Consider the following 25,462-nt stretch of genomic DNA (forward strand, 5'->3'; position numbering starts at 1 on the left):
CAGGGGCAGCCCCTCTCAGGCCAGAGGCCCAGAATTCCTGAGGCTGGGATCCCTGGGAGGTTAAATCTAAGGAAGATATGAGCCTTTTCTAAAAATGTCCATTAATTACCAAAGCACAAAGACAAGCATACAAAATAATTATAATAAATATTTTTAATTAAATTTTCTAACACCAAAGCAAAAATGCTAATATTTGATTGTTGGAAAATACACAAAATGCTTTTTTTCCCTTGTATTACCATAAATATTTGGCTCGTGGAAATAACACCCACTTAAAATGAAATATTTTAGGCACTTGGGTGTAGAAAGTGCTAGAGAATAAAATATAATTTTACTTTATTGCTACTTGTAAGAGAGCAAAAAAAATTGTATCTGGTTAAATATTCTATTTTCAACACTGTTAGCATTACTGACCTAAGAAAAAACACTGTGACCACATAACATTTTGCATTCAAGTATATTTTAAATGGGAAAAATCTGATTGATAATAGGTCTTAAGGTTTCAAATTCCTTTTAGTCTGTTCACTGAGATGTTAAGTTTCAGCAGACAGAACCCAAAGAAAGAATGAAATTTCTTTTTAATCACTGTGGCTTTTTTTAAAAAAAAAAAACAGTCAAGAACTTTCTTGGTGGGCATTTAAGCAAGAGAGAACCAATTAAGCCATGAACCTAGCAGTGCATGTAGCCTTAAAAAAAGATCTGATTTGGTTGCCAGTATTAGTTGACATCCAGTTTTAATTTCAAATCAGCTGGAGATTTTTGGCAGACTTCTCAATGAACTGTATAAATAAGACATAAAAATATAGAAGCCACTCAGTGAATGTAATTTCAGAAATGGCTGGGTTTGAAAAACCGTCCCAGGAGAATCCAGGGCATGTTTCTTAGGGAATACATTCTTCTTGCTGTCCAAGTCTTGCTTGTGAGTGTCCTAGGCTGTTGACAAAAGGTGCCCTGTTACGAGGTTTAAAGGCCACAAATCCCATCCAGGTGAGGACAAGGACGTCCAGCTGCTGCACTGAAGGCTCTGCTCCCAGACGCTGGTCACTGAGCAGGCGGCAAGGCCTGTACGTGCTGCAGGAGCTGCTCACAGTAGGCAGGAGAGCGATGCTTGTGGATGACGGCCTCCGTCTCCCTCACCAGGAGGTCAGGAAATAGGGCACTGCCAGCTTTTAGGACCTCTGTAAAACAGCAAAACACCTTTAAAATGCCAGAAATAAGTACTAAGGCAATTACTGTGAAATGCACATAAGCTTCATGTTCAAGTTAAAACAGAGCAGACTGAAAAACAAGGAAAGTTATCAGGAATTAAGAGGGCATTACATAATGATAAAGGGGTCAATTCTCCAAAAAGACATAGCAGTCCTTAACATGTATGCACCCAATAACAGAGCATCAAACTACATTAGACAAAACTGACAGAGCTGCAAGGAGAAACAGATGAATCCACTATTGTAGTTGGAGACTCCCACACCCCTCAAATAGATCCAGCAGGCCACAAATCAGTAAGGACATAGCTGAACTCAACACCACCACCAATCAAATGGATACAACAGACATCTATAGACTACCTCATCCAACAATAGCAGAGTATACATTTTTCTCAAGCTCCCATGGAATGTTCACCAAGACAGACCACAGTGTGGGCCATAAAACATACCTTAACAAATTTAAAAGAATAGAAATCATACAATGTCTACTCTCAGACCACAATCAATAAAAATCAGTAACAGAGAGAGAACAGGAAAATCCCAAAATATTTGGAGATTAAACACATTCTAGATAACATAGTGTTCGAAAAAGAAATCAAAAGAAGAAATTAAAAAACATTTTGAACTAAACGAAAATGAAAACACATCCCACCAAATTTGTGGGATGCAGTGAGAGCAATGCTTAGAGGGCAATTTATAGCATTGAATTCATATACTAGAAAAGAAGAAAGATCTAAAATCAATAATCTAGGCTTCTACCTTAGGAATCTAGCAAAAGAAGAGCAAATTAAACCCAAAGTAAGCAGAAGAAAAGAAACAATAAGAATTAGAGCAGAAATCAATAAAGAAAATCAACAAAACCCAAAGCTGGTTCTTTGAACAACTCTTTGCCCAATTTGATAACCTAGATGAAGTGGACCAATTGCTTGAAAGACACAATCTGCCAAAATTCACACAAGAATAGACAATCTTAATAGACCTGTATCAAAGAAATTGTGAATCAATAATTAATAACCTTCCAAAACAGAAAGCATCAGCCCCAGATGGGTTCACTGATGAATCCTACCAAATCTTTAAGGAAGAAATTATACTAATTCTCTACAATCTCTTCCAGAAGATGGAAGCAGAGGGAACACTTTCTAACTCACTCTATGAGGCCAGCATTAGCCTAATACCAAAATCAGACAAAGACATTTGATAAAGAACATCTACAAAAAACCTACTTCCTAACTCACTCTATGAGGCCAGCATTATCTTAAGACAAAACCAGACATTACAAGAAAACTACAGACCAATATCTCTTATGAACATAGACGCAAAAAAAATCCTCAACAAAATACTAGCAAATCAAATCCAACAATATATAAAAAGAATTATACACCAACACCAAGTAGGATTTATCCCAGGTATGCAAGACTGGTTCAACATTTCAAAATCAATTAATGTATCCCATTGCATCAACAGGCTAAAGAAGAAAACTTACTTGATCATAGCAATAGATGCAGAAAAGCATTTTCACAAAATCTAACACCCATTCATGATAAAAACTCTCAGTAACCTAGGAATAGAGGGGAATTCCTCAACACAATAAAGAATATCTACAAAAAAACTACAGCTAACATCATACTTAATAGTGAGAAACTCGAAGCTTTCCCACTAAGATCAGATACAGGGCAAGGATGTCCCCTCTCGCCACTTCTTTTCAACATTGTACTGGAAGTACTAGCTAATGCAATAAGGCAAGAAAAGGAAATAAAAGATAATATAAAGGAAGAAATAAAACTGTCTTTGTTTGCAGATGACATGACTGTCTATGTAGAAAATCTGAAAGAAGTGACAAACTCCCAGAACTAATAAGCGATTATAGCAAGGATGTAGGATACAAGGTTAATATACAAAAGTCAATCACCTTCCTATATACCAGCAACAAACAGTGGAATTTGAAGTTAAAAACACAATACCATTTACATTAATACCCCCCAAAAAGAAATACTTAGGTATAAATCTAAACAAAATATGAACAAGATCTACATGGAGAAAATAACAAAACTCTCATCAATGAAATAAAAGAACTAAATAAATGGAGAGATATTCCATGTTCACAGATAAGACTCAATATTGTCAAGATGTCAGTTCTTCCCAACTTGATCTACAGATTTAATGCAATCCCAATCAAAATGCCAGCAAAGTATTTTGTAGAAATTGACAAACTGATTCTAAAGTTTATATGGAGAGGCAAAAGACCCAGAAGAGCCAACATAATATTGAAGGAGAAGAATAAAGTTGAAGGACTGACACTATCCGATTTCAAGACTTTCTATAAAGCCACAGTAGTCAAGACAGTGTGTTATTGGTGAAAGAACAGACAAATAGATCAATGGAACAGATTAGAGAGCTCAGAAATAGACTCATATAAATATTGTCACCTGATCTTTGACAATGGAGCAAAGACAGTTTTTTCAACAAATGATGCTGGAATAACTGGACATCTAAATAAAAAAAAAAAAATCTAGACACAGACCTTATACCCTTCACAAAAATTAACTCAAAATGGATCATAGACCTAAATATAAAATTCAAAACTATACAACTCCTAGAAAATAACATTGGAGAAGACCTAGATGACCTTGGGTATGGCAATGACTTTTTAGATACAAGACCAAAGGTACAATCCATGAAAGAAATAATAAGCTGGATTTTATTAAAATTAAAACTTCTGCTCTGTAAAAGACAATGTCAAGAGACTGAGAAGACAAGCCACAGACTGGCAGAAAATATTTGCAAAAGACACCTCTGATAAAGGACTCCAAAATGTAAAAAAGACTCTTAAAACTCAGCAGTATGAAAACAAACAATCCGATTATAAAATGGGCCAAAGACCTTAACAGACACCTCACCAAAGAAGCTATACAGATGAAAAATAAGCATATGAAAAGATGCTCCACATAAGTTTTCATCAGGGAAATGCAAATTAAAACAATGAGATACCACTACACACCTATCAGAATGGCCAAAATCCAGAACAGCAAATGCTGGAGAGGATGTGGCACAACAGGAACTTGCATCCATTGCTGGTGGGATTACAGAATGGTACAGCCACTTTGGAAGACAGTTTGGCAGTTTATTAAAAAACTAAACATACTCTTAACACATAAGATCCAGCAATCACACTCCTTGATATTTGCCCAAAGGAACTGAAAACTTATGTTCACACAAAACGCTGCACATGAATGTTTACAGTAGCTTTATTCATGATTGCCAAAACTTGGAAGCAACAAAGATGTCCTCAGTAGGTGAACGGATAAACTGTGGTCTATCCAGACAATGGAATACTATTCTCTAAAAAGAAATGAGCGATTAAGCTGTGAAAAGACATGGAGGAAACTTAAGTGCATATCACTAAGTGAAAGAAGCCAATCTGAAAAGGCTACATACTGTCTGATTCCAACTATATGACATTCTGGAAAAGGAAAACTATGGAGACAGTGAAAAAATCAGTGGTTGCCAGGGATTGGGGGGCAGGGGAGGGAGACAGGCGGAGCAGAGAGGATTTTTAGGGCAGTGAAACTACTCTATATGAGACCATAATGATGGATACACATCATTGTACATTTGTCCAAACTCACTGATGGTACCACACCAAGGGTGAACCTACTGTAACTATGGACTCTAGGTGATGATGACATGTCCATGCAGGTTCACTGACTGTAGCAAATGTACCATCTGGTGGGCGATGCTGACAGTGGGGGGGGGGGGCTGTATGTGTATGGGGGCAGGGGTATATGGGAAATCTCTGTACTTTCCCCTCAATTTTGCTATGAACCTAAAACTGCTCTAAATAATAAAATATTTTTTAAAAAAACCTATTAAAGCACTTTAAATCTATCTGATGTTGCTGGATTAGCAGACAATAGTCATAATATGGACAAAAAGAACTTAAAAAAATCACCTTGGAGGGGCCGGCCCGGTGGCGCAAGCGGTTAAGTGCGCGCGCTCCGCTGCGGCGGCCCGGGGTTCGCTGGTTCGGATCCCGGGCGCGCACCGACGCACTGCTTGGTAAGCCATGCTGTGGTGGCGTCCCATATAAAGTGGAGGAAGATGGGCACCGATGTTAGCCCAGGGCCGTCTTCCTCAGCAAAAAAAAAAAGAGGAGGATTGGCGGATGTTAGCTCGGGGCTGATCTCCTCACAAAAAAATTAAAAAAAAAAAATAAATAAAAAAAAGAAAACTTATAAAAAAATCACCTTGGAGTTGCTGTCAGACTGTGAAAGACAGGAACCTTTCAAAGTCTCTGAGGGTGTCTGGGTGGCATTTCTGGCCTTAGAAACAGTTTTTTGCATTAGCAGATAAATTGGCTTAGAAAAATGGACAATTTTATCATCGTATTTACTGATGCTGATTCATTCAACAAATACCTGCTATAAGCCTACGACGTGCCGGGCACTGTGGACATAGCAGGCAACAAAAACTCATCCTTGGGAGTCACATTTTAGTTTGGGAGCAGTTGACAATAATCAAAATCAAGGGGGAAAATGTCCAGGATGTTAATGGTGGTGAGTGTGCCAGGGAAAAGCATAGGAGGCGATGCAGACAAGGGTGCTGAGGGGGTGGAACTCCAGGTGCGAGGGGGCGGCAGGCATTCTGGGCCAAGGACGGGCACCATCTGAATCGTCCTGCAGGATCCCTCTGGTGGAGGCAGGCAGGGCAGGATGCTGTGGTGATGCAGGTAGGAGCCATCAGATCCAGCTCTGAGGTCTCTGCCCTCAGTCACGGGGAGGATGGAAACACAGCAGGGGGAGCAGGGTTGGCAAGTGGGGGCAGTGGCCCCAGGCTCGGCTTGAACAGTGAGGCTGCGATGCCCACCAGGCATTCACTGAGCAGCTGGGCACGTGCATGTCTGGAGTTCAGGGCAGACGTTGGGCCTGGGTGTCAGTCTGGGAGTCATCAGCATGTGGGTGGTGTTTCAAGCAAGGAGACGAGACGAGATGAGATGAGATGAGATGACCTAGAGAGTGAGCGCAGACGGGGGAAGAGGTGCAAGGAGGGCCCCATGTCTGCAAGGCAGGGGGCCGAGAGGCACAGCAATGGTGCAGAGGAGCAGAGGCCAGAGAGACGGGAAGCCCAGAAGCGAGGGAGTCCTGGAAGCCATGGGACAGAGGTGGTGACCAGCAGCCGTATCACGTGCCGTGGAAGGTGCAGGGAGAAGAGACCGAGGAGGAGGCTGGCTTTAGCAACACTGGTCACTGGGACGGTGACAAGGTGGCTGTAGGGGAGCTGCAGGGTGGGGGGTTTGGAGAAGGGGGAGGAGGCAGGCTCACACTTGGACTCTTCCAAGGAGCCCTGCTGGGGAGGGCACACGAGGGAAGTGAGGTCAAGGGTGCTTTGTTTTTCAAAGATGGGATAAATAACAGAGTTTATGAGGTTGGATGGGGGGGAAGTGTCTCAGGCGCAGACCTGGGCGAGGCGGGAGGAGATGGGCTGTGGGACACAGGTGAAGCGCGGCCTGGACAAGGGCGGCAACTGACCTGCCGCAAAAAGAGGACGTGGGGGAGCTGGACCTTCTCAGGGGGACAGAGGCAAGGTCATCAGGCAGCAGGCTCAGGGAGGAGGTGCGGGGGGTTGAGGACAGAAGAGAAGGCGTGAAACAGTCCTCTGGGAGACAGAGCTGGGTCACCAGCACCTCCCCGGGTCAGCATAAGGCGAGCGATTGAGAATGTGCAGTGGCCACAGTTGATATGTGACTGGTGGGCTGGATGCTGAGGTGGACAGTGGGGAAGCAGGCTGTGCTGCGGGCTGGGGCATCTTGAGGTCAGGGTGTGAGGGAGAGGAGGGCATGAGCAAAGGAGTGGGGACTCTGTCAGCCTGGAAGTCCCTCTGATGGTCCCACCAGGTCTCGGAGGCGGAGGACGCATTGTGCAGACTCTGCCCTGTGTCCTAGACACCCGGCCTCAGGTGGGAACCGCACTATATACATTAGAGAAGGCTGACAGGAGAGGAGGGGTGAGGACAGGAAGGTGTGGGGTGTGTAAGAATGGGCAGGGTAACATCTGGTTAAATAATCCAGACCTTGCCATGTGCTGGACACCACTGCTCAGGGAGGCCAGGACACCAGTCTGCACCTGAGCTGCTGTTGTTTCAGGAGTTTCCAGTTAGTCTTGAATCCTGGTATGTTTCCGTTATCCAGAGAACCTCTCCCTGGCCGCCCAACCACTGTCAGCACCATGCAGTCACACAAAGCAGGACTGGTCATGCCTGAACCTGCAGCTGGCCTGAGGCTGTGGTTTTCAAAGTGTGCTCCGAGGATCCCTGAAGTCCCTGAGACCCTCAGGAGTCTGTGAGTCAAAACTAGGGCACAACCTGCCTGTTCACTGTGCCTGCCTGCAGTGATGGTGCCAGACAAGGAATGAGCGGCCCAGGGGGCTTGCAGCCCTGCTTTTTGAGGGTGGTCACTCCACATTCACAGCAACCTTCTTTTAAGAGTATCTTTGGGGGGCCGGCCCCATGGCCTAGTGGTTAAAGTTCGGTGTGCTCTGCTTCGGCGGCCTGGGTTCGGATCCCAGGCGCGGACCTACACCACTTGTCAGCTGTGCTGAGGCAGCGACCAAAACACAAAATAGAGGAAGACTGGAACAGATATTAGCTCAGGGATAATCTCCTTCAGCCAGAAAAAAAAAAGTATCTTCAATAAAGCAGTAAAAGTTACTTATTTTATTAAACCTCAATCCCTGAGCACCCAACCTGTAATCAATTAATGAATTTAGAGTTAAGCCTTGATTTTTGTTGACTTGACAATGTCTGCCTTTTAACGGGAGCATCCAGCTCGCTCACATTTGATGCTGTGGCCGTGGCTGGATTTGGTCTTTTTGTCTCTTGCTTGTCCTGTTTCTATGTCCTTTGCTTCCTCCGTTCTTGACTTCCTTTGGGTTATTTGAATACTCTTTAGAATTCCACTCTAACTTATGATCTATTTTCTGGCATTCAGTTACACTGCTCTGCGTTACCCTTTTGCGGCTGCTCTAGGGATGACGACACACCTTCTTACTGCAGCGTCCACTCAGCCCAACTTGCACAGACCCCAGGGGACGACCCGAGAAGTACAGCAGTTGTGAACCAGCAGCTTCCCGGACACCACCTTTACCCAAAAGAACCACCAACCGACAAACAACTGACAAACTCCGGTAATTCAGACTCAGGTACCTGGAAGAACATTTTCTCAAAAATGAATGAAGTGACAGTATCTGAGGCCAATGATAAAATTTAAGCTTTCAAGCAGAAATCAGAATTACAGAAAACTTGTTTCTGCCACCGTAAGCTTGAAGCTTTTCTTCCCAAGACTCTCCTGAGCTCAGTGCTAACAAGTGTGACTTGTTGACACTGAGTAACGAAATGTGTCAACGTTAGGAAGAGATTCATGATTCAGTGGTAACACTTTCCAAGTGACCGACACGTGATGTGACAAAGCACACATTCAAGGTGCAGGCTGGACGGATGGACTTGAATGTCCCCGGTACGGTTACACACTGGCTTCAGAGTCTACACCCCAAGGCACCTTTAGGAGACTACCACCTGCCCAGTTTTGGTGCCGTATCACAGAATATCCACAATCATCTGAAAAGGCTGCTAAAATACTCCTCTCTTTTCCAACTGCACGTCTGAGGCCAGACTTCCTTCATATCCTTCAACCACAACAATATATGTCACAACCGACCAAATGCAGGAGTAGATGTGAAAATCTAGTTGTCTTCTATCAAATAGACAGTGAGAGATTTGCAGAAATATAAAACTCTGCTACTCTTCTTGCTTATTGTTTCGTTTTGGAAAATATATCTTTCAAAAACACGTTATTTACGTTAATATGTAATGGATCTAGTGTTATTTTATACAAGTTAATAAATATCTTAAAGTTTTCTCAATTTTAACTTCTATTACAGTGAATATCAGGGTCTGTAGAGCCCTCTGGGATCTCCAATCACTCCGGGCACAAAGGGGTCCCGAGACTGTGGACCTGAGGGAGCACCAACCGCCTGGCTTGCTGCACCCCTGGGCAGCCAACCAAACTGCTTAGCTGTGAAGATCTGTATTAAGGCACTCAAAACAGGTATCAGAATTAATTACAATCATGGAAACTCCCACCTAAAACTGCGTCCTGGACGGCGCTCTCTGGGTCATCGAGGTAGACGAGGAGTTCCTTGTACAGGTAATGAATGTTACTCTGGTAGTAAGACTTCCCATCGTTGTTCCCAACACACTGCAGCCAGGTGACCAAGGTGGAGGCAGCTGCTAGCCTCACTTCATTGGAAACGTCATCCAGTCGCTTCAGGAGTTCTAGAAGGAGGGGACAGAGCAGGAGTGTGAGACAGAGATCTCAGAGCAGACTGCTCACACATACACTTCTGGGTCAGGAATTTAACCCCACGCTTGTGGAGCACTCACTCTCAGGCTCTAGGAAACCCACATCTGTGGGGAGACCATGCACCGAGACGTCACATGCAAGGTGCTGCGGGCAGCTCCCGGTGTTCCGGCACCCCTTGGTGGATACCGTGGACACAGAGTGGAGGAGTGACCTGGCCCCACCGTGCCCTGCATCCTCGGCAGGCCTGAGCTGCTCTGCACTGTCTCCCTCTGCGAGCCGGCCCCTCAGCCCTCTCTGGCTCTGAGACGCTCAGATTCAGTCTGTTATCCACAGGCACCACGCCCTGGCCGCCCCATCCTCCCTGATGAACAGACAGCACAGGAGCAAAGTCTGCTACCCTGCCCTCCACAGGCTCTGGGGACAGAGCAGAAGGCTGGTGACATGACAGTCGCCAGCTGTGTCAGTTTTGTTCTGCTGAGCCTCTGGGACCAGACCATTCTGCTGCTGAAAACAGAATAACGATATTTCCTGATACAGAAAAACTCTTACCGTTAATGAATAAGGTTTTTATCAAATGTATGCTTTTCTCACATAACCTATAAGAAACCTCTGGCCCCTATGAGTGGGAATCTTTTGGAGGCTCAGCAGACAATCTGGCACACAAAATGAGCATGGGAAGTGCGTGCTGGCAGGGAGCCAGGGCAGCTGCCCATGCTTGGTGGGAGGGCTATACTCTAGACGCAGGCCCGCATGGTTGTGAGCTTGTGCTGTCACACGGAGGGTGGTTCTACTCCTAGCAGGTAGCTCCTGGCTTATCGACAGACACAGTCAGAAGCCCTCCCAAGAGGGCAGGATTTGAGATGAGTGGGACCCACTGGCATTGATGCATGGAAGATACTGGCACCTTCCTAAGGGTGCTGGGCCTACGTGGTGGCAGAAAGGGCAGAAGCTCGAGTGTTTACAAACCTCGTAGCCACAGAAGGAAAGGGGGAACCACCACAGGGCACGTCCCGCTGAGCACTCCCTCCTGTAGCCCTCAATCAGCCTGTGAGGCAGGTACCCTGTCTCAGGAGGGAGGAATTGAGTCAGAAAGACTCCTAACTTGTTTACATCGGCCAGCTACTGGGGTCGAGAAGCAAGGCCAGGGCCTCCAAACACGTGAGTGGGGCCGTTTCCCACGCTGGGAACAACGTGGAACTGGAGCTCACCACTGTATTTTTGTAGGATGGTGACTCCCAACTCCAGAGTTCTAAATATAGAAGGTGGTCTGCAAATTCGTTTTTGTAATCGCTTAGTTACCCCTCCTGAGGAAGCACCAACTCGGGCAGACTGGATGGCTTATGTGGGCCTGTCCTGAGTCTGCGTCTGTAACAGGTGGTCATGGAAGGTCTTGAGGGGGCGCCTCAGGACATCCTTCCCTTCCTGCCCATGTGGGCAATAATTTTCCTAACACATTGCTGCAGGAAGCACAGAATTATCCCTAAAATGAAGGAGCCCACTAAGGAATCCTTCTGTAATGAAAATAGCCCCATGCTCATCTTCCGTGAACTGGAGGACAAATGTCCAAATATGTGCTACCTTTTCGCTGGTTTATAAAGTGAGTAAATTCCCAACTAATCCTGACAGCCAACAAATCACACTGCTGAAACTTGTTCAAAAATAGAACTATAATGACGGTCAGTGGGAATAAAATGTTTGTTGCTCTAAAAGTAAAAACAAGAAACAAACTTGAAAGAACGTGAGAGGAGGCGGCCTCCTCTCTGGGTCTCATCAGGAGGCACTTTCTGCTCAGCGTCATCGTGCACTTTGAAAAGCCGCATCTTTTTAATTCTGGGAAACTCGGAGCCAGGATGTCGTCCGATGTTACTCCTCCATTCTCTCGTGGAGCTCAGAGACAGCTGGAGCCTCTCGATTCACACTCCGTGCCTCGCCTTCTCCTCCTCACTTTCATCTTTCTCTGCACCGCGTCCTGAGTGAATTCCAAATCACTATCCTTCAATTCATGACTTCCGTCTTCAGCCACCTTCAGTCCAGCGTTTATCCAGTGCACCAAGGTTTAAATTTCAGTGACTATTTTCCATTTCCAGGAGTCCTTAAAAACCATCTTAAAAATTACTAAATATTTGTGGCAAACGAAAAGTACAGATAATGATGAAAACCTGTGTAGCTGCCACCTGGTTTAAGAAGTAAAATCACAGCTACGTCCAGACACTGCACATCCAACCCCACCCCACCCTCCTCCTCCTCTGCACAGGGAGCTCGCTCCTGAAATCAGTGGCTTCATTCCCACGTATCTTCCTGGGATTTCCAGGGGATTCTTTTTCATATTATCTGTCCTTCATTCCCATTTGCCGTTTTGTTTCTCCACTTCCTTTTTAATGGACATTGCCCTTTTAGCTTTTTGAGCATCTTCAACACACTTAGAAGACAACTGAGGTGGTTCTATAATTTACATCTCACCTCTAGTGCTGGGCATATGTGCTGTCCTCTTTGATGCCAGCTTTTCCTTCTGTTCTTAGGAACTTGTGTCTGCAGCTCCCCTTGAGTGAGGGACCCCCTCTGCATTCACTATTCTGCTCAGTGGTGCTTTCTGCTTCCACATCTGGCATTCGTCTGTGCTGGGCTCCAGAGAGGCAGTGACACTGGGGTTTTAAGGTGCGGCTGGTGTGCAAGCCTTGTCCTACGTGTGTCCTCACACCGAGGGCCTGGCCACGGCTCCTGCTCCAAGGGGGCGGTCCCTGCCATGCTTGGGGCTGCACCCCCAGCTGCTGTGGGGGCCTGAGCTTCCATCCTGCTTCTGCCAGTTCCCCTCCCACCAATTCTGGTCCACAAGACGTGTGTCCTGTTTCTTATTCACGATGTTGTATCTGTCATTGCCATGTCTGGACTCATAGTACCAATCTGACCAGAAGTCAAAGTAGCTTTTTCTAGTTTTCCTATAAGAGAAACAGCTGTCAAACAAATATAAACATACACTTTGGAAAGGGAAAACATCCTACCAGGATAGACCTTGATGAGTTTATCTGGATCAACCACACCACCAGAGGTTTTTAAAAACATGTTAATAATTCGGCATGAAATCAGTCGAGTCATCTGAGAATCTTCTTCCAGGGTGGTTAGAATCTGAGGCATCAGTGTTTCCTGCACTTCCTGTATCTGCAATTAGTAAAAACACACTCAATGTGATTCATGACGAGCTCGACTACCGTGTGCACCCTGCCTGTAAAGAGCCTTGTTCTGGTACAAACACAGTCGTGTCACCTAACAACGGGACACGTTCTGAGAAACACCAGGTGATTTTGTCGTTGTGTGAGCATCAGAGAGTGTACTTACACAAACCTGGATGGTGCACACCTAGGCCATAGGGTATTGAGCTTACGGGACCACCGCTGTCTGCACTGTCTGTTGTTGACCAAAATGTCATGATGTGGAGCATGACTGTATGATGGGAGTTTGAAATTTCTATGTAAGAAGTAGATTTGATTTAAAATCTAGACAATGTGAACAATCTTTGTTTAACTTTGTCACTTGATGTTTTAAAAATCCGGTACTCATGAAGTGTTAACATGGCCTGCTCCTTACTGGCAAGACTGCCTATATGTTGTGTCCAATAAAACGTGGGGGACATTTTAACTTCAGTCACAGCCCCCAGCGTACCAGGAGGGGCGCTCACGCACGAGAGGGCCTGGTGAGCTGCTGTCAAGACGGAGGCACAAGCACAGTGCGGCCCATGTTTTAATACTGTTTCTATCGTTTCCTTCACCCTCGTATTAGCTGGAGACAGGAATAAAAATAATGCAGAAAGCCCAAGCTCTCTTCAATACAGCTAGGCTCCTGTGATCAAATTCTTTGTCTTATAAAGAGTAACATTCGCCACGTAAAACCCAAAAAACGCCAGCAAGATCAAAAACCAAGATGCCAAGGCCGGCCCGGTGGCACAAGTGGTTAAGTGCACGCGCTCTGCTGCGGCGGCCTGGGGTTTGCTGGTTTGGATCCCGGGTGCGCACCGACGCACCACTTGTCAAGCCATGCTGTGGCGGCGTCCCATATAAAGTAGAGGAAGATAGACATGGATGTTAGCCCAGGGCCAGTCTTCCTCAGCAAAAAGAGGAGGATTGGCAGATGTTAGCACAGGGCTGAGCTTCCTCACAAAAAAAAAAAACCAAAAAAAACCCCAAGATGCCTTCCCACCAGACTCTGCGGCCCAGGACGCACCCTCTGCTCTCGCCCTCTGGTTGCCCCACGCTCCCTCCCCTCAGCTTGCTGTAGAAAGCAGTGTTTGGCTAGCCCTCCCTGGAAGGAGACTCACTAGTGATGTGTGTTCTTCAAGCTGCTGCAGGCCCGCCAGGAAGACCCCGGGAGCCCGGGAGCATATCACCCCACCGCGCACGGCCCAGGATGCACCCTACCTGTTTGGCCAACAGGCTCTCGCTGCTGATAAGCGCCCAGAGGCAAGACACGGCGGCCGTGCGGATGGCTGCGGCTGTCCTCCCCGCATGCCACTGCAGATTGGGGACCAAGATGTCCTTCATCATGGTGTCAAGGTAACTGTGAAACTGCCTGGCGGGAGAGCACGAGAAAGCAGGTGAGGAGGGTGGACAGAGCCTCCTCCAAGAAAGCACTTCAGTCTGGGAAACAAACTGGGCTGAGGGTGGGGCGAACAGGGAATACCAGCAGAAATGAAATCAGAATTGCACGCCTGAACCAGAGCCCTCTGCTTCCCAGGGGACAGGGCTGAGGACGGGATGGGGCCGAAGAGGGGACGGTGCTGTTTTCTCCAGGCAGAGGAAAGACAGACCCCAAGGGAGAGCCGGTGGCTGTCACAGGGCCGGAGCTGCAGTTCTTGGGGCTCCCCATGGCCTTCCCCGGGACCAGCCGAAGGTCCTGAGCACCAGAGAACCCGGGCGGGCGCACAATATATTTCCAGCCTCCTTCCCACCTGTCGTTCCTCCTCGCTCTGACAGAAAGGAGGTGCGAGCTACAGCAGAGCATCAACCAGGCCAGCAAAGTCACTCTTACGAGTGGTGATCCCTCAGAGACAGGCCGAACAGATCCCTCTGACCTCTAACCCTCCACCTGGGTGAGGAGGGCACTGCAGGTCTGCACCCAGGGATCCCAAGTCACCCGTACAGGGAGACACGGACGTTCTGCCAACACAGGGCATGTCGTCTCCATGGTCTGGGCGAACCAGTTTGACATGCCATCATGACAAAAACAGCAAAATCAGACCAGAATCCCAGCCCCGGGTACGTGTCCACCACGCCGGGCTGGCTCAGTATGGCAGAGCCGCACCCTGAGGACCCCATTTAAAAATACCCAGAAAAAAAAAGAGGAGGATTGGCAACAGATGTTAGCTCAGGGCGAATCCTTCTCTGCAAAAAAAAAAAAACCGGGGCCGGCCTGGTGGCGCAAGCGGTTAAGTGCGCGCGCTCCGCTGCGGCGGCCCGGGGTTCGCTGGTTCGGATCCCGGGCGCGCACCGACGCACTGCTTGGCAAGCCATGCTGTGGCGGCGTCCCATATAAAGTGGAGGAAGATGGGCACAGATGTTAGCCCAGGGCCATCTTCCTCAGCAAAAAAAGAGGAGGATTGGCGGATGTTAGCTCAGGGCTGATCTCCTCACAAAAAAAAAAAAAAGAAAAAACAAAAAACAAAAAACAACAAACAAAAAACAAGCGCCTAGAGAAAAGCCATAAAGCACTGACGAAATTACGAAAAGCATTTCTTACGAATCCCACTGCACCCTCGGGCCTCTACTAAAGGATCAAAACATATTTTGTTGAACAAATAATTCACTAATTTATACCCCAACATTATTCCAAAGTATATTTCAAGGTGGCTCAGTTGTTTCAGAATTCGAGAACAGAGGAAAGACTACACGTGAGATGCCAGGCTGCACGGGGCCCTGGTGTTTCTCTGCCCCGCCTCCACCTGCGCTCGCCCGAGGCCCCTCCGCTCCCTGCCAGCCTCAGCAGGTCCCCCACTGTTCCCTGCTTCTTCAGAATCTCCACCTGCTTGCCTCCAGCAGGGGGCATTCCAGAGATCCGGTAAATGAGCACATTTGGAAAGTGAATTTGGTTCAGATGACTTATACACATTCAACAGGTTTTCAATGTGCTTTCATTTTAAGAAAAGAGCTGTTGTTTCCTGCAAAGTGATTGACAAGAGGACTCTTTGGAGAGACTTAACCCTGCATCCCGTCCCCGAGATGGTCCACATAAAGTGGCTGGAAAAGCTGAAGGGCCGAGCACTGGCTGGGTGACTCAGCTCCGAGGAGCCAGGCAGTGGCCACATGCGCTGCTTTCAACTCCAGTGAGAACCTGCCCCCTGGAGCCTTAAAATGTTGGGGAGTAAAAAAAGCACTTGACTTTCAAAAAATGAATTCCATTGCATTCAGGAAGATGCCCACTGCTTGCAGGTTAGGGCCCCTCTACAGCAAGGAACGCGCATTCCGCTGCTGGCGGCCCAGGTTCGGATCCCGGGCGCGCACCGACGCACCGCTTCTCTGGCCATGCTGAGGCCGCGTCCCACATACAGCAACTAGAAGGATGTGCAACTACGACATACAACTATCTACTGGGGCTTTGGGGGAAAAATAAGTAAGTAAATAAAATCTTTAAATAAAAAAAAAAAACGGGAGGCCTGTGGAACCCTGACGACTCACGCGTCCAGGTGAAAATTCCTGACGCCAGAAGCCCACCCCTTCTCAGGCACCTGCCCTCCCGTCTGCCCACAGAGCAGGACCCACAAACCATAGGGGTGCCCGGTAATGCTGACACGACGGACAAGCACATTCTGCACAGACGAGGGTCAGCAATGGAGTCCCTCCCGACTGTTTCTATTTCAGCAGAGTCAATTAGATATTTATGATTCTGCCATTTTTTAATCCTAAAAATCAAAACCAAGCAGGTGTTATTTTTTAAAATCTTTCCCACCTGTACAAATAGCTAATACTTTCACTAAAATAATTATAAACTGAACAACTTTCTTCCCCTGATAGTGAATTCTTTTCACGGGAAGTCTTCAAGTACGGTTTCTTTTGGGAACTCGGTCCAAACTTGGAGGCGATATTTAGCAGGGCTCACCGTTCTCGGGAGGCACAGCTGAGTCTGGGTTCTGAGGGGTAAGACTGGCCCGTTCACACAACCTCGAGGGTTATCTACAGAAGATCTGCCTACCAACGGGATGGCTGCCAGGGCTCCACTCAATATCTTTTTATGGTCCCTTCTAAGCCTTAAAATTTTTGTAGACAAGCAGGAAATAAAATTTCCTGCAATATGATGGGCTGGCGAGAGGCCCAACAGCAGAGGGATCAGTGTAACATTCAGAGAAGCACAGTCTGAATGACCCAATTATTTCCATAGGAGACTTCACAACATCAACAACAGGCAGGACTGTACTCGTGCAGACCTGCTCCCTCTGAGGGGACAGCCCCAAACAGCTCACGGCTTCTCACCGTGCAGGACCGCAGACCCGCACGCCCCACCCAGGGACCGCAGGCCCAGTTCTGCTTCGGATACTTCGCTGATTTGCTATCAGCAAAGGGAAACGTGGGCCCTGGAGGGGTTTCCCCAGAGCAGGAGTCACGTCATGACCATGACGCCCTTGGCAGGGCGGCTCTGGACTGCCACACCCCCAGGCCACCTGGACCCATCAATATCAACCTCTGGTGCCTGTCCCCTGTCCCTTCACTTCAAAGCTGTGAGGCTGGAGGCCCTAATGATTCAGTCGCACCAACATGTCCTCCTGGATAACAGAGGAGTTTCGCCAGCGCTTCAACTGTCAACGTAGTTCAGTCAACTGTGTGAGGCTTTTACACTGAGCACGGCTGATACATTAAACCATCAACAGTCCACGTTCCCCACAACCTTCTCATCCACTGGAATTTTAACGACCACACTGAACAACTGTGATTGAGTGTCTGTCTGTGCGGAGCATTCACTGCCAGGACCATGCTGTTTACCCGGGGAGGATGCACTGCAGGACAGCAGGTCCCCCACACTCGGGGGTCCCCATTCCCATCTGAGACCTCGGTGTGAGGGACAGCCAGCCCCACCACAGTGTGCGGTGGGGGGTGTGGGATGGGGGAAAGTGAGGCATGGGGTTGGGGGACAATGTGGGGTTGGGGTACAGTGTGAGGTCAGGGGACAACGTGGGGTCGAGGAGAGCATGGGGTTGGGGACAGCGTGGGGTTGGGGCACAGTGTGGGGTGGGGGATAGTGTGAGGCATGGGGCAGGGGACAGCGTGGCGTGAGGGATATCATAGGGTAGGGGACAAGGACATTATGGGGTGGGGGACAGCATGGGGTGGGGGACAGTGTGGGACGGGCCTGCGTGGAGGCAGAGCCGACCTACCCCTGGGAGTCGACTGTCTCCTTGGCCCTCAGCAGCACCCCCGAAAGGATGGAGAAGAGCTTCAGGCGCATGGCTGGGTCGCGGGCCGGCTGGAGGCAGCTCCTGAGAATGGGGATGAGGTGGGGCAGCGCTTCTCCGAGGGCTGGACCTGGAAAACAAACAGTAACCCCGTTCCTACCAGGTGGGAGGATGGGAGCCCCACTGTGCACTGCTGCCGTCTCAGACCTTCTGCTGAGTGCGAGGGGGGCATGTTCGTGCTCTGGGAGGGTGTTCTCAGCACAGGTTCACAGTCACGCCTCTCCCGTCACGTTCTGCTCCTTCTGGATGGTGGACGTGATGATCAAAGAAAAATAACTGAGAGCATTTTAATCTCCCTACATCACTCCGATAATTCTATATGTAAACTTTCTATTTTTTAAATATTTTTCCTAATTCTTAAAAAAAATTAAAGTCAAGCACTGTTTTAAAGATCAACCAAATCAATTATTCAGAATATCTAAGTCGTTTAATATTTGCCCTAAAGTTGGCAGCCACCATCCTTTTTCAAACTTGTCACTAGATGAAGAAACAGATGCAGTTCTCCCCATGCTGTAAAAAGACCTCAAACACAGAGAAAGGTATTCAGCATCCAGAAACTCACGGAATCATGATGGGAAGAACACAGCCTCTGGGGTCTAGACACGAGCTGCGATTCACAAGAACACGGCCACAAAGCACCCTCCCTGCCAGGCCCTGCGCCTGCGACAGGACTCGAGTCCCAGAGCTGGGGAAGGCCAGGCTCTCACCATCTTGCTATACAGCATGGTTTGCTAATCCTGTAACAAGTCAGTCAGTGAGCAGAGCCACTTCAGTCTTTCAAGAAGCGTCATCTCAAACCTCGCGTCAGTGCCTGTGAGATGACAAAGGGAGGCCCCGAGGCGGTCAGCTCACCCACCTGAGCTATGGGAGGGTCTGAGGGAAGAAACAGAACCAGAGGAACCGCCACCAGGACGAGTGGCCCGTGAGCAGGACACCTCCAGCATGCGGGAGCACCAAGTGTTTGCTCAGACCCTTGGTGGCTTGTTTTCTTTCACCGTCACACGAAAGACAAACGTCTGGACGCTTCTCCATCAGAGGAGGAGGGTGAGAGCACTCAGGAACACAGAACCACCTCCAAGTCGGCTTTATCACCAAGGAAAACAGAGGAAATGCATAGGCAAGAGGACAGAGTGTTGGTGAATGTCATATTGTCCCCTCCTGGAAAGAACGCTTCTAACTTGTGCAAGTTACCAGCTCTTCTTTACAGACCCGGGCTAAGCATGTCATTGTTAATACTTACAGTCTGTGTGAAACAAATACCCCCTACTAAAAAAAAGGAGAAACAGAATTCCCTAGAACTGTAGAGAGCATGTCAATATTATGGTACAGAAAGATGGGTAAGTTGAGGATTCAGTGAGTACGCTCAACACCAAGTACCACCTGAGAATTAAAATCCACTGGGGACACAGCACCATACACGACAGGCGTCCGAGGCAGGTGCCAGCACAGTGAGGTTGGCCCAGAGGTGAGCGCAGAGTGCAGGGCATCCAGAAAGAAATCCCTTCCTGAAGGAGGCCAGGCCAGATGCTGGAAGGACCCCTACCCACCTGGTCCTCAGGACCAGGGCCTGCCCAGCTGCAGGGGCTCGCTCTCCTGGAGCCATTTCTGCCTTTTTAACTCTCTCTACATTTGAACAAACTGGAAACAAGACACGGTTTCTGGCTTCGACAGAGAACATAATGGCCACGGCCCGTTATGGAGACAGAGGAAAGTGCCACTTGCCACCCTCCCACTGATGGCCCTCTAGGGGCAGGAGGGGTCTGCTGGCATTTTTGAAGCAGGCCCCTTGGTGTTAAGAATGTTAAAAAAACAAAAGCCGGAGGCTAAAACTCAATCCGAGGGTCCCTGTGTCTGCCTCCCAGCACCAGGCTCCCACTGACACACTTGCGCATTTGACCGAAGGCCCTCTTTCTCCTCACTCACACGCACGTTTTCCTGTGCTGCTCTCAAGGCTGATGTGCCCGTTTACAGTGGTTGCCAGGGCATTTCTTCTATGGAAATATCGTTATGGCGCTAACTTCCTGTAAGGTATTTGGGCCACTTTCAATTTCTGCTACTAAATTGTGCCCTGCTGAAGACTTTTGGGCATGTGGCTTTCTCTATAATTAGGATCATTTCCTTAGGACAGATTCTCATGAATTTGATTGCTGGATAAAAGGGTATGAATACACTGATAATTCTAGAACATAACATCAAATTGTAAAGGTGCTCCAACACTGCCAGCAACACCCAGGGCTTCCAGTTGGAAGCACCAAGGATAGATTTTTAATTTTGGGCCTAATTTGATAGATGAAAAAATGGCATCCTACAGTCTTAAATCCATATTTCTTTATTATCAGAAAGGCTGCGTTTTTCCGACTGTTTGCTCACCAGTCATATTAACTCTTTTCACACAACCCAGATACTTCATCTGCTTGTTGGGGGTAATACTTCTACCCTCATTGTGTATGCGTTTTATGTGACAGAGGTCTCAACATCATCACATCTGCTGTAAATATTCCCTAGTCTCTTTTCCTTTTGTTTGGTTTCAAATCTATTCCTTTCCTTTGTAGTGCCTCTATCTTTTCAAAGTTCAGAAAATTATGTTTCTGTATGTTTAAACGTTTTATAATTAAATTTAAAAAGCTATCTTCTTACAGAACTTTTATAAATAAGGAATTAAAGAATTTTACCTAGTTAAAAAATTATTTAAATCCTTTTGTTTTCTCTGTTCATTATAGCAGTATACGCTCATTATAGAAAGCTTGGATAATACAGAAAAATAAAGAGGAAAGCAAAAAGCATCTACACTCCCAGAACACTGTGTTAGAAATATGGCGTTATGCTTCCTTTGAGATTTTATACAAAACATGCACGAACACACAGACACACACACATGCTTGCACGCACAGAGGGGCTCGGAGAAAACATAGCTGGGATTACTGAATCGAAGCTTTAAAATCAGCTCTTGTCACTTAACATCATACCGGTAGTCCACACCTTCCTGTGCGTGACACAAGATGTGGGCCCAGATACGTCTGTTTTCTAAGGTGCCGATCACGAATGCCACCACCATGAGAAATACTTTAAAAAACTTCGAATAGAAATAGCACATCATAGGGAGACCAGCTCAGGTGCGGCCACGCAAACCCTGGCTTTGCTGATAAGGCAGGCAGGCTGGTCTCTCAGGGCTCGCTCGCCCGGCTTTCTTGTCTGTGAAGTGAAGACTGGAGCAATTTGATTCATGCAATTGTCTGGATAACATTCAGTAAAAGTGTGAAATTAAATACACTGGGCCCCCACCAAGAGGCATGGTGGTGTGGGGAACGAGGGCAGGCTCTGGTGTGGCTGCCAGGTTTGCATCCCAGTTACCAGCGGTGTGACCCTGGGCATGTCACTGATGCCCTCTGTGCTGTGTGACCCTGGGCACGTCACTGATGCCCTCTGTGCTGTGTGACCCTGGGCACGTCACTGACGCCCCCTGCGCTGTGTGACCCTGGGCACGTCACTGACGTCCTCTGTGCTGTGTGACCCTGGGCACGTCACTGATGCCCTCTGTGCTGTGTGACCCTGGGCACGTCACTGACGCCCTCTGTGCCCTAGGTTTCCTCCTCTACGAAATGAGGATGATGGTTCCTACCACCCACAGCTACAAGGGTATGAAGAGCTAATGTTTGTAGAGCAGTCAGAACAGTGTCTGAACAAAACAGTCAGTACAGCTAGAAACCCTCTGTGTTTTTCTTTTCAAATTTGGAAACACAGTTTTGTATACAACTGACAACGATTTTGGATTTTTTCCTTAGGTCTCATAGCACTGGGGTCACCGATATGAACCATTTTTAGGTCCTGGGCACCCCCAACAATGATTAATCACTAGCACAGAAATCATATTCATGGCTTCCCTCCTTTAGATCCAGAGTATTATCACACTTTATACATCCAGAGAGTGGTTGGCAGGAGGTGAGCACCAAGAGAATGTGTTGTGAGAGCCAGCAGTTTAGAAGGAAAAATAATTTTTATTCAATTTAAATGAAGAAAATACTAGTTTGCTTGACAAGTTTATAGCCACCGGGAAAAGTACAGGATATGTGTAATAAGTCATTGTAATTTCTTTAATGAAAACCTCCTTAAAATTTTGAAGTGTGCATTCTACATCTTTAATAGAATAAGAAAGCAAAATTGCTCATTTCAGGAAAGGACCCAAATTTGGAGGCTTTTGGATAAAAATGTGAGGTCTCAGAGGGGCTGTCATCACACCCAAACCTTGATTTTCGGGGACATGCTCAGCTCTGCAGTAACATTTACATGTATTTGAAGAACACAGGCCACAAGGGAGGCCACGAAAATCACATTTTCAAGGTTTAACATAAAAGCCGTGTGCCTGGGCAGGCTTTAAAGAGCTACATTACAGTCCTCAATATAATGTTCTTGCATCTTTAACGGTTTATTCCTAAAATGCCGTTCTCCACAGACAAGAGTGACTCGGAGTTACTTTTAAGCAATGCCCCTCAGTTAAATACTGTTCAGTTTTTGGCATTCTGGTTCACATTGGAAATCTCTCAGCGTCTGTGACGGGGGCCGGCATGGCCTCCCACGTGACCTGGGCTCTAAACCTAGCCGGGGTGGGGGGCTCACCTGAGTGGGTGACCACCACGTTAAACTGCAGGAGCTCCACAGAGTGGACAGTCCAGTCGTGGTGTGATCCGGCCAGCCACTCCATGAGAGGGCCCACGTGCTCTCGGAAGAGGTCCTGGCTGCTGTCAACACTCTCCACGGCAGCCAGCGCGTCCATGGTCTCCCGGACCTGGAAGGTGCGAGTCGCAGGCTGGGACAATCCCGTTCCTAAGGCTCAAGCCCCTCCCAACGGAGACCCATCTTCCTCATCTGCGAGTGACAGCAACTCTGGCACACGACCGCTAGAACCACCAGGTCACCGTGAGCGTTCATCCGGTGAGGAAGCAGGACAAAACGGACACCTCGGAAGCGCAGACTGGGGAGCCAGGATGGCAGGCGCCAGTTTTACAACCTCAATTTCCCTTCGTGTTACATCAATGCCAACCATACAACAAATCACCAAACAGACAAATGTGCATTTCCTAAGAAATTCAGCGGAAATGCCCCCAGGCCTCCTCCAAGAGGTCGCTCTCTCCGAGTAGTCCTTGTGCGCCTTCTGCAGAGTGGAGAGCTGGGGCGCCAGCTGGGGCTCAGTTTACGAAGAAGAAGAGGGAGCAGGTGGTTTTCAGGAACTGAATTGAAGGGACTTAAACTATGTTTGTTGGTCAAACATCATCCTGTGTCCTCCTGCTCACTCTCTACCTGACCAGACCTTCAGATGACAGTGACTCTGCTGCTCTGGGGGATCAGAGGATGAGGAAGACTAGGAGATACAGCCGGAGCCCCTCTAACCTGTGCCCTTCTCCTCGGAGTTCAGAAACACTAGGAAGCGCTCGAGACACCGGTGCAGCTGCCGGTGCCTGACCCTGTTCTGCAGACTCACCTGTAATCCGACGGCTGCCTAGGCACGCGGACTCAGCTCTTGCTGGTACTTATGGCCCTAGTGTGACATGTCGCCTGCTACGACACATGCCCTTTCGAAAGGTGGTTTTTAAAGAGAGAAATTAAACAAAGTTTAGAAAGGCCTGAGAAAGAGCAGGAGGACAGTGAGCCCCTTCAATACGGAGCCACCCTCTCCATCATGCAGGTCAGCTCACAGATAGGGGTCTGCCCAAGTGCTGTCGAGAGAGAACCAAATGGAAAAACCAAGTTCTCAGTTCTCAGGGAAGAGGCAACACACCTGGGTCTCCGGATGATCCTCGGAGCCCTCGGGGAATTGGCCATCAGAAGATTTTAAGCCTAAACATAGAGCCAGTGGAACAGAAATAACTTGGTAAAGCTGGGCTGCAATGAAATAGGCAAATTATGATATTATTTTTTCTCCAGACTTTCAGCCGCACATGCGTGTTTTTAACCACACTCAAACGCACAGACTTAAGGGCAGAATGGTCTCATTTCTTGTCTGTTTCTCCGTAGTGGATCCCAAGATTAAGAAGTTGTCTTCACTATGAGATACTAAAATAAACTGACAGTTGGAGGGGATCTAAAATCCTGTGTACCCACTAAGGCCACTTCATGAATGACTCACTCCCAATGTTCTAATTCTTCTATCTTTGCTAGTCAACCTGAGTCAGGCTGCCTCAGGCTTGGAATTCAAAAGCAGAGGAGATTTACAGACGACAATTCCATTTTGTTCAGAGATGAGCCCCTTCCTGGGCAGAAGCTGCACCACCCACCAGCAAAGCAGGAGAGCTTTCCACCAACCTCACCTTGTCACCAAGGCCCGTGGCACCCGAGAAGGCCATTACGGTCACCAGCACTTTCATGAGCTGCAGGCTGGACCCTCTGCAGTCCTCCTGGCACACTGCAATCAAAGCTTGCACGCAGAGCAGCAGGTGCTCCCCGTAGAGGTGCTGTGAAGAGAGCAGGGGGCACCATCAGCCGCTCACCCCGGGCCACCTCCCACTGCCAACAAGAGGGCTCAGACAAGGCCCAGCCACATCGAGAGACACAGAGCCATGGAGAGCCATGGGGACTCATGTTGGGCCACGGATTCAAACACACCAACTATGAAGAGGGCATTCTTTTAGACAACAGGGGAAACTGAACGCAGACTGAGAATTAGGAAATTCATGTTAATTTTGTTAAATGCTTAACGGTATTTTAGTTATGTTTTTAAAAAGTTCTTATGTGTCAGTGATACATACTGTAGAATTTACAAGTGAAATGACAGGGCATCTTGGATTTGCTTCAAAAAGCTCCAGCTCTCCCCACTCCACCCACCAAAGTTAAAAAAAAAAAAAAGGTGGAGTGAGGTAATAAAATAAGAGCATGAGAGAGTCGATGATTGTTGACGCTGGTGACGGGTATGTGGAGGTTCTTTCTACTACTCTCTCTGCTTTTGTGCACTTTTTGAATATTTCTATAATATTGTTAACAAAAATAAATTAATACTAAGCGTTAACAAAAATAAATGGTTCAGAAAATGCTTGCTGACTCATGGGGAGACAACACGGCGACGTCTTGGTGGGTCGATGCAATTGCTCACCGCCAGGGGCTTAAGCCTCATCAACTACAGAACGGGCCGGGCGGGCAGGGGACACAGGAGAACTCCTAAGGCTGCCACTATGTTCACCTCTCACGGCGCCCCTCTGACACGTCTACATTACGGTGCTTCACACGGCACAGAGCAAGTTGGGACAGTGGTCATGTGCACAACTTGCAAATACGACTTGTAAATAAACAAGCACGCACACAATGGAGGTATCTGCCTGAACTCTTTTACTAATGGGGGTGTGAGTTCAAAAGAGTCTGGTGATTATCTGGCTAGAAAAAGAATTAGTTCTAAACTCAGAATCAGTCCTAAATCTCCACGACACATTCATAAGTGAGATAAATCATGGAAGTTTAAACAAAAAATTCACACTGATCACAGAA

The 25,462-nt window shown here is 47.5% G+C and overlaps 1 protein-coding gene across 1 annotated transcript in view; it reads right to left on the reverse strand.

The window, feature by feature from the left end:
* Nucleotides 1-717: 717 nt before the first annotated feature.
* The window catches only part of DNAAF5 (dynein axonemal assembly factor 5), a 51,222-nt gene continuing 26,477 nt past the window's right edge, over nucleotides 718-25,462 (reverse strand). The window contains exons 7-13 of the mRNA XM_058569457.1: nucleotides 24,295-24,438; nucleotides 22,607-22,775; nucleotides 17,915-18,062; nucleotides 13,971-14,121; nucleotides 12,561-12,717; nucleotides 9,342-9,533; nucleotides 718-1,178 (exon numbers count right to left, since the gene is read on the reverse strand). Coding sequence (XP_058425440.1) covers nucleotides 1,042-1,178; nucleotides 9,342-9,533; nucleotides 12,561-12,717; nucleotides 13,971-14,121; nucleotides 17,915-18,062; nucleotides 22,607-22,775; nucleotides 24,295-24,438 — 1,098 coding nt within the window. The 3' untranslated portion in view covers nucleotides 718-1,041. The remainder of the gene's footprint in view (nucleotides 1,179-9,341; nucleotides 9,534-12,560; nucleotides 12,718-13,970; nucleotides 14,122-17,914; nucleotides 18,063-22,606; nucleotides 22,776-24,294; nucleotides 24,439-25,462) is intronic.

The sequence above is a fragment of the Diceros bicornis genome, chromosome 26, assembly GCF_020826845.1.
Source record: "Diceros bicornis minor isolate mBicDic1 chromosome 26, mDicBic1.mat.cur, whole genome shotgun sequence".
NCBI classification, from domain to species: Eukaryota; Metazoa; Chordata; class Mammalia; order Perissodactyla; family Rhinocerotidae; genus Diceros; species Diceros bicornis.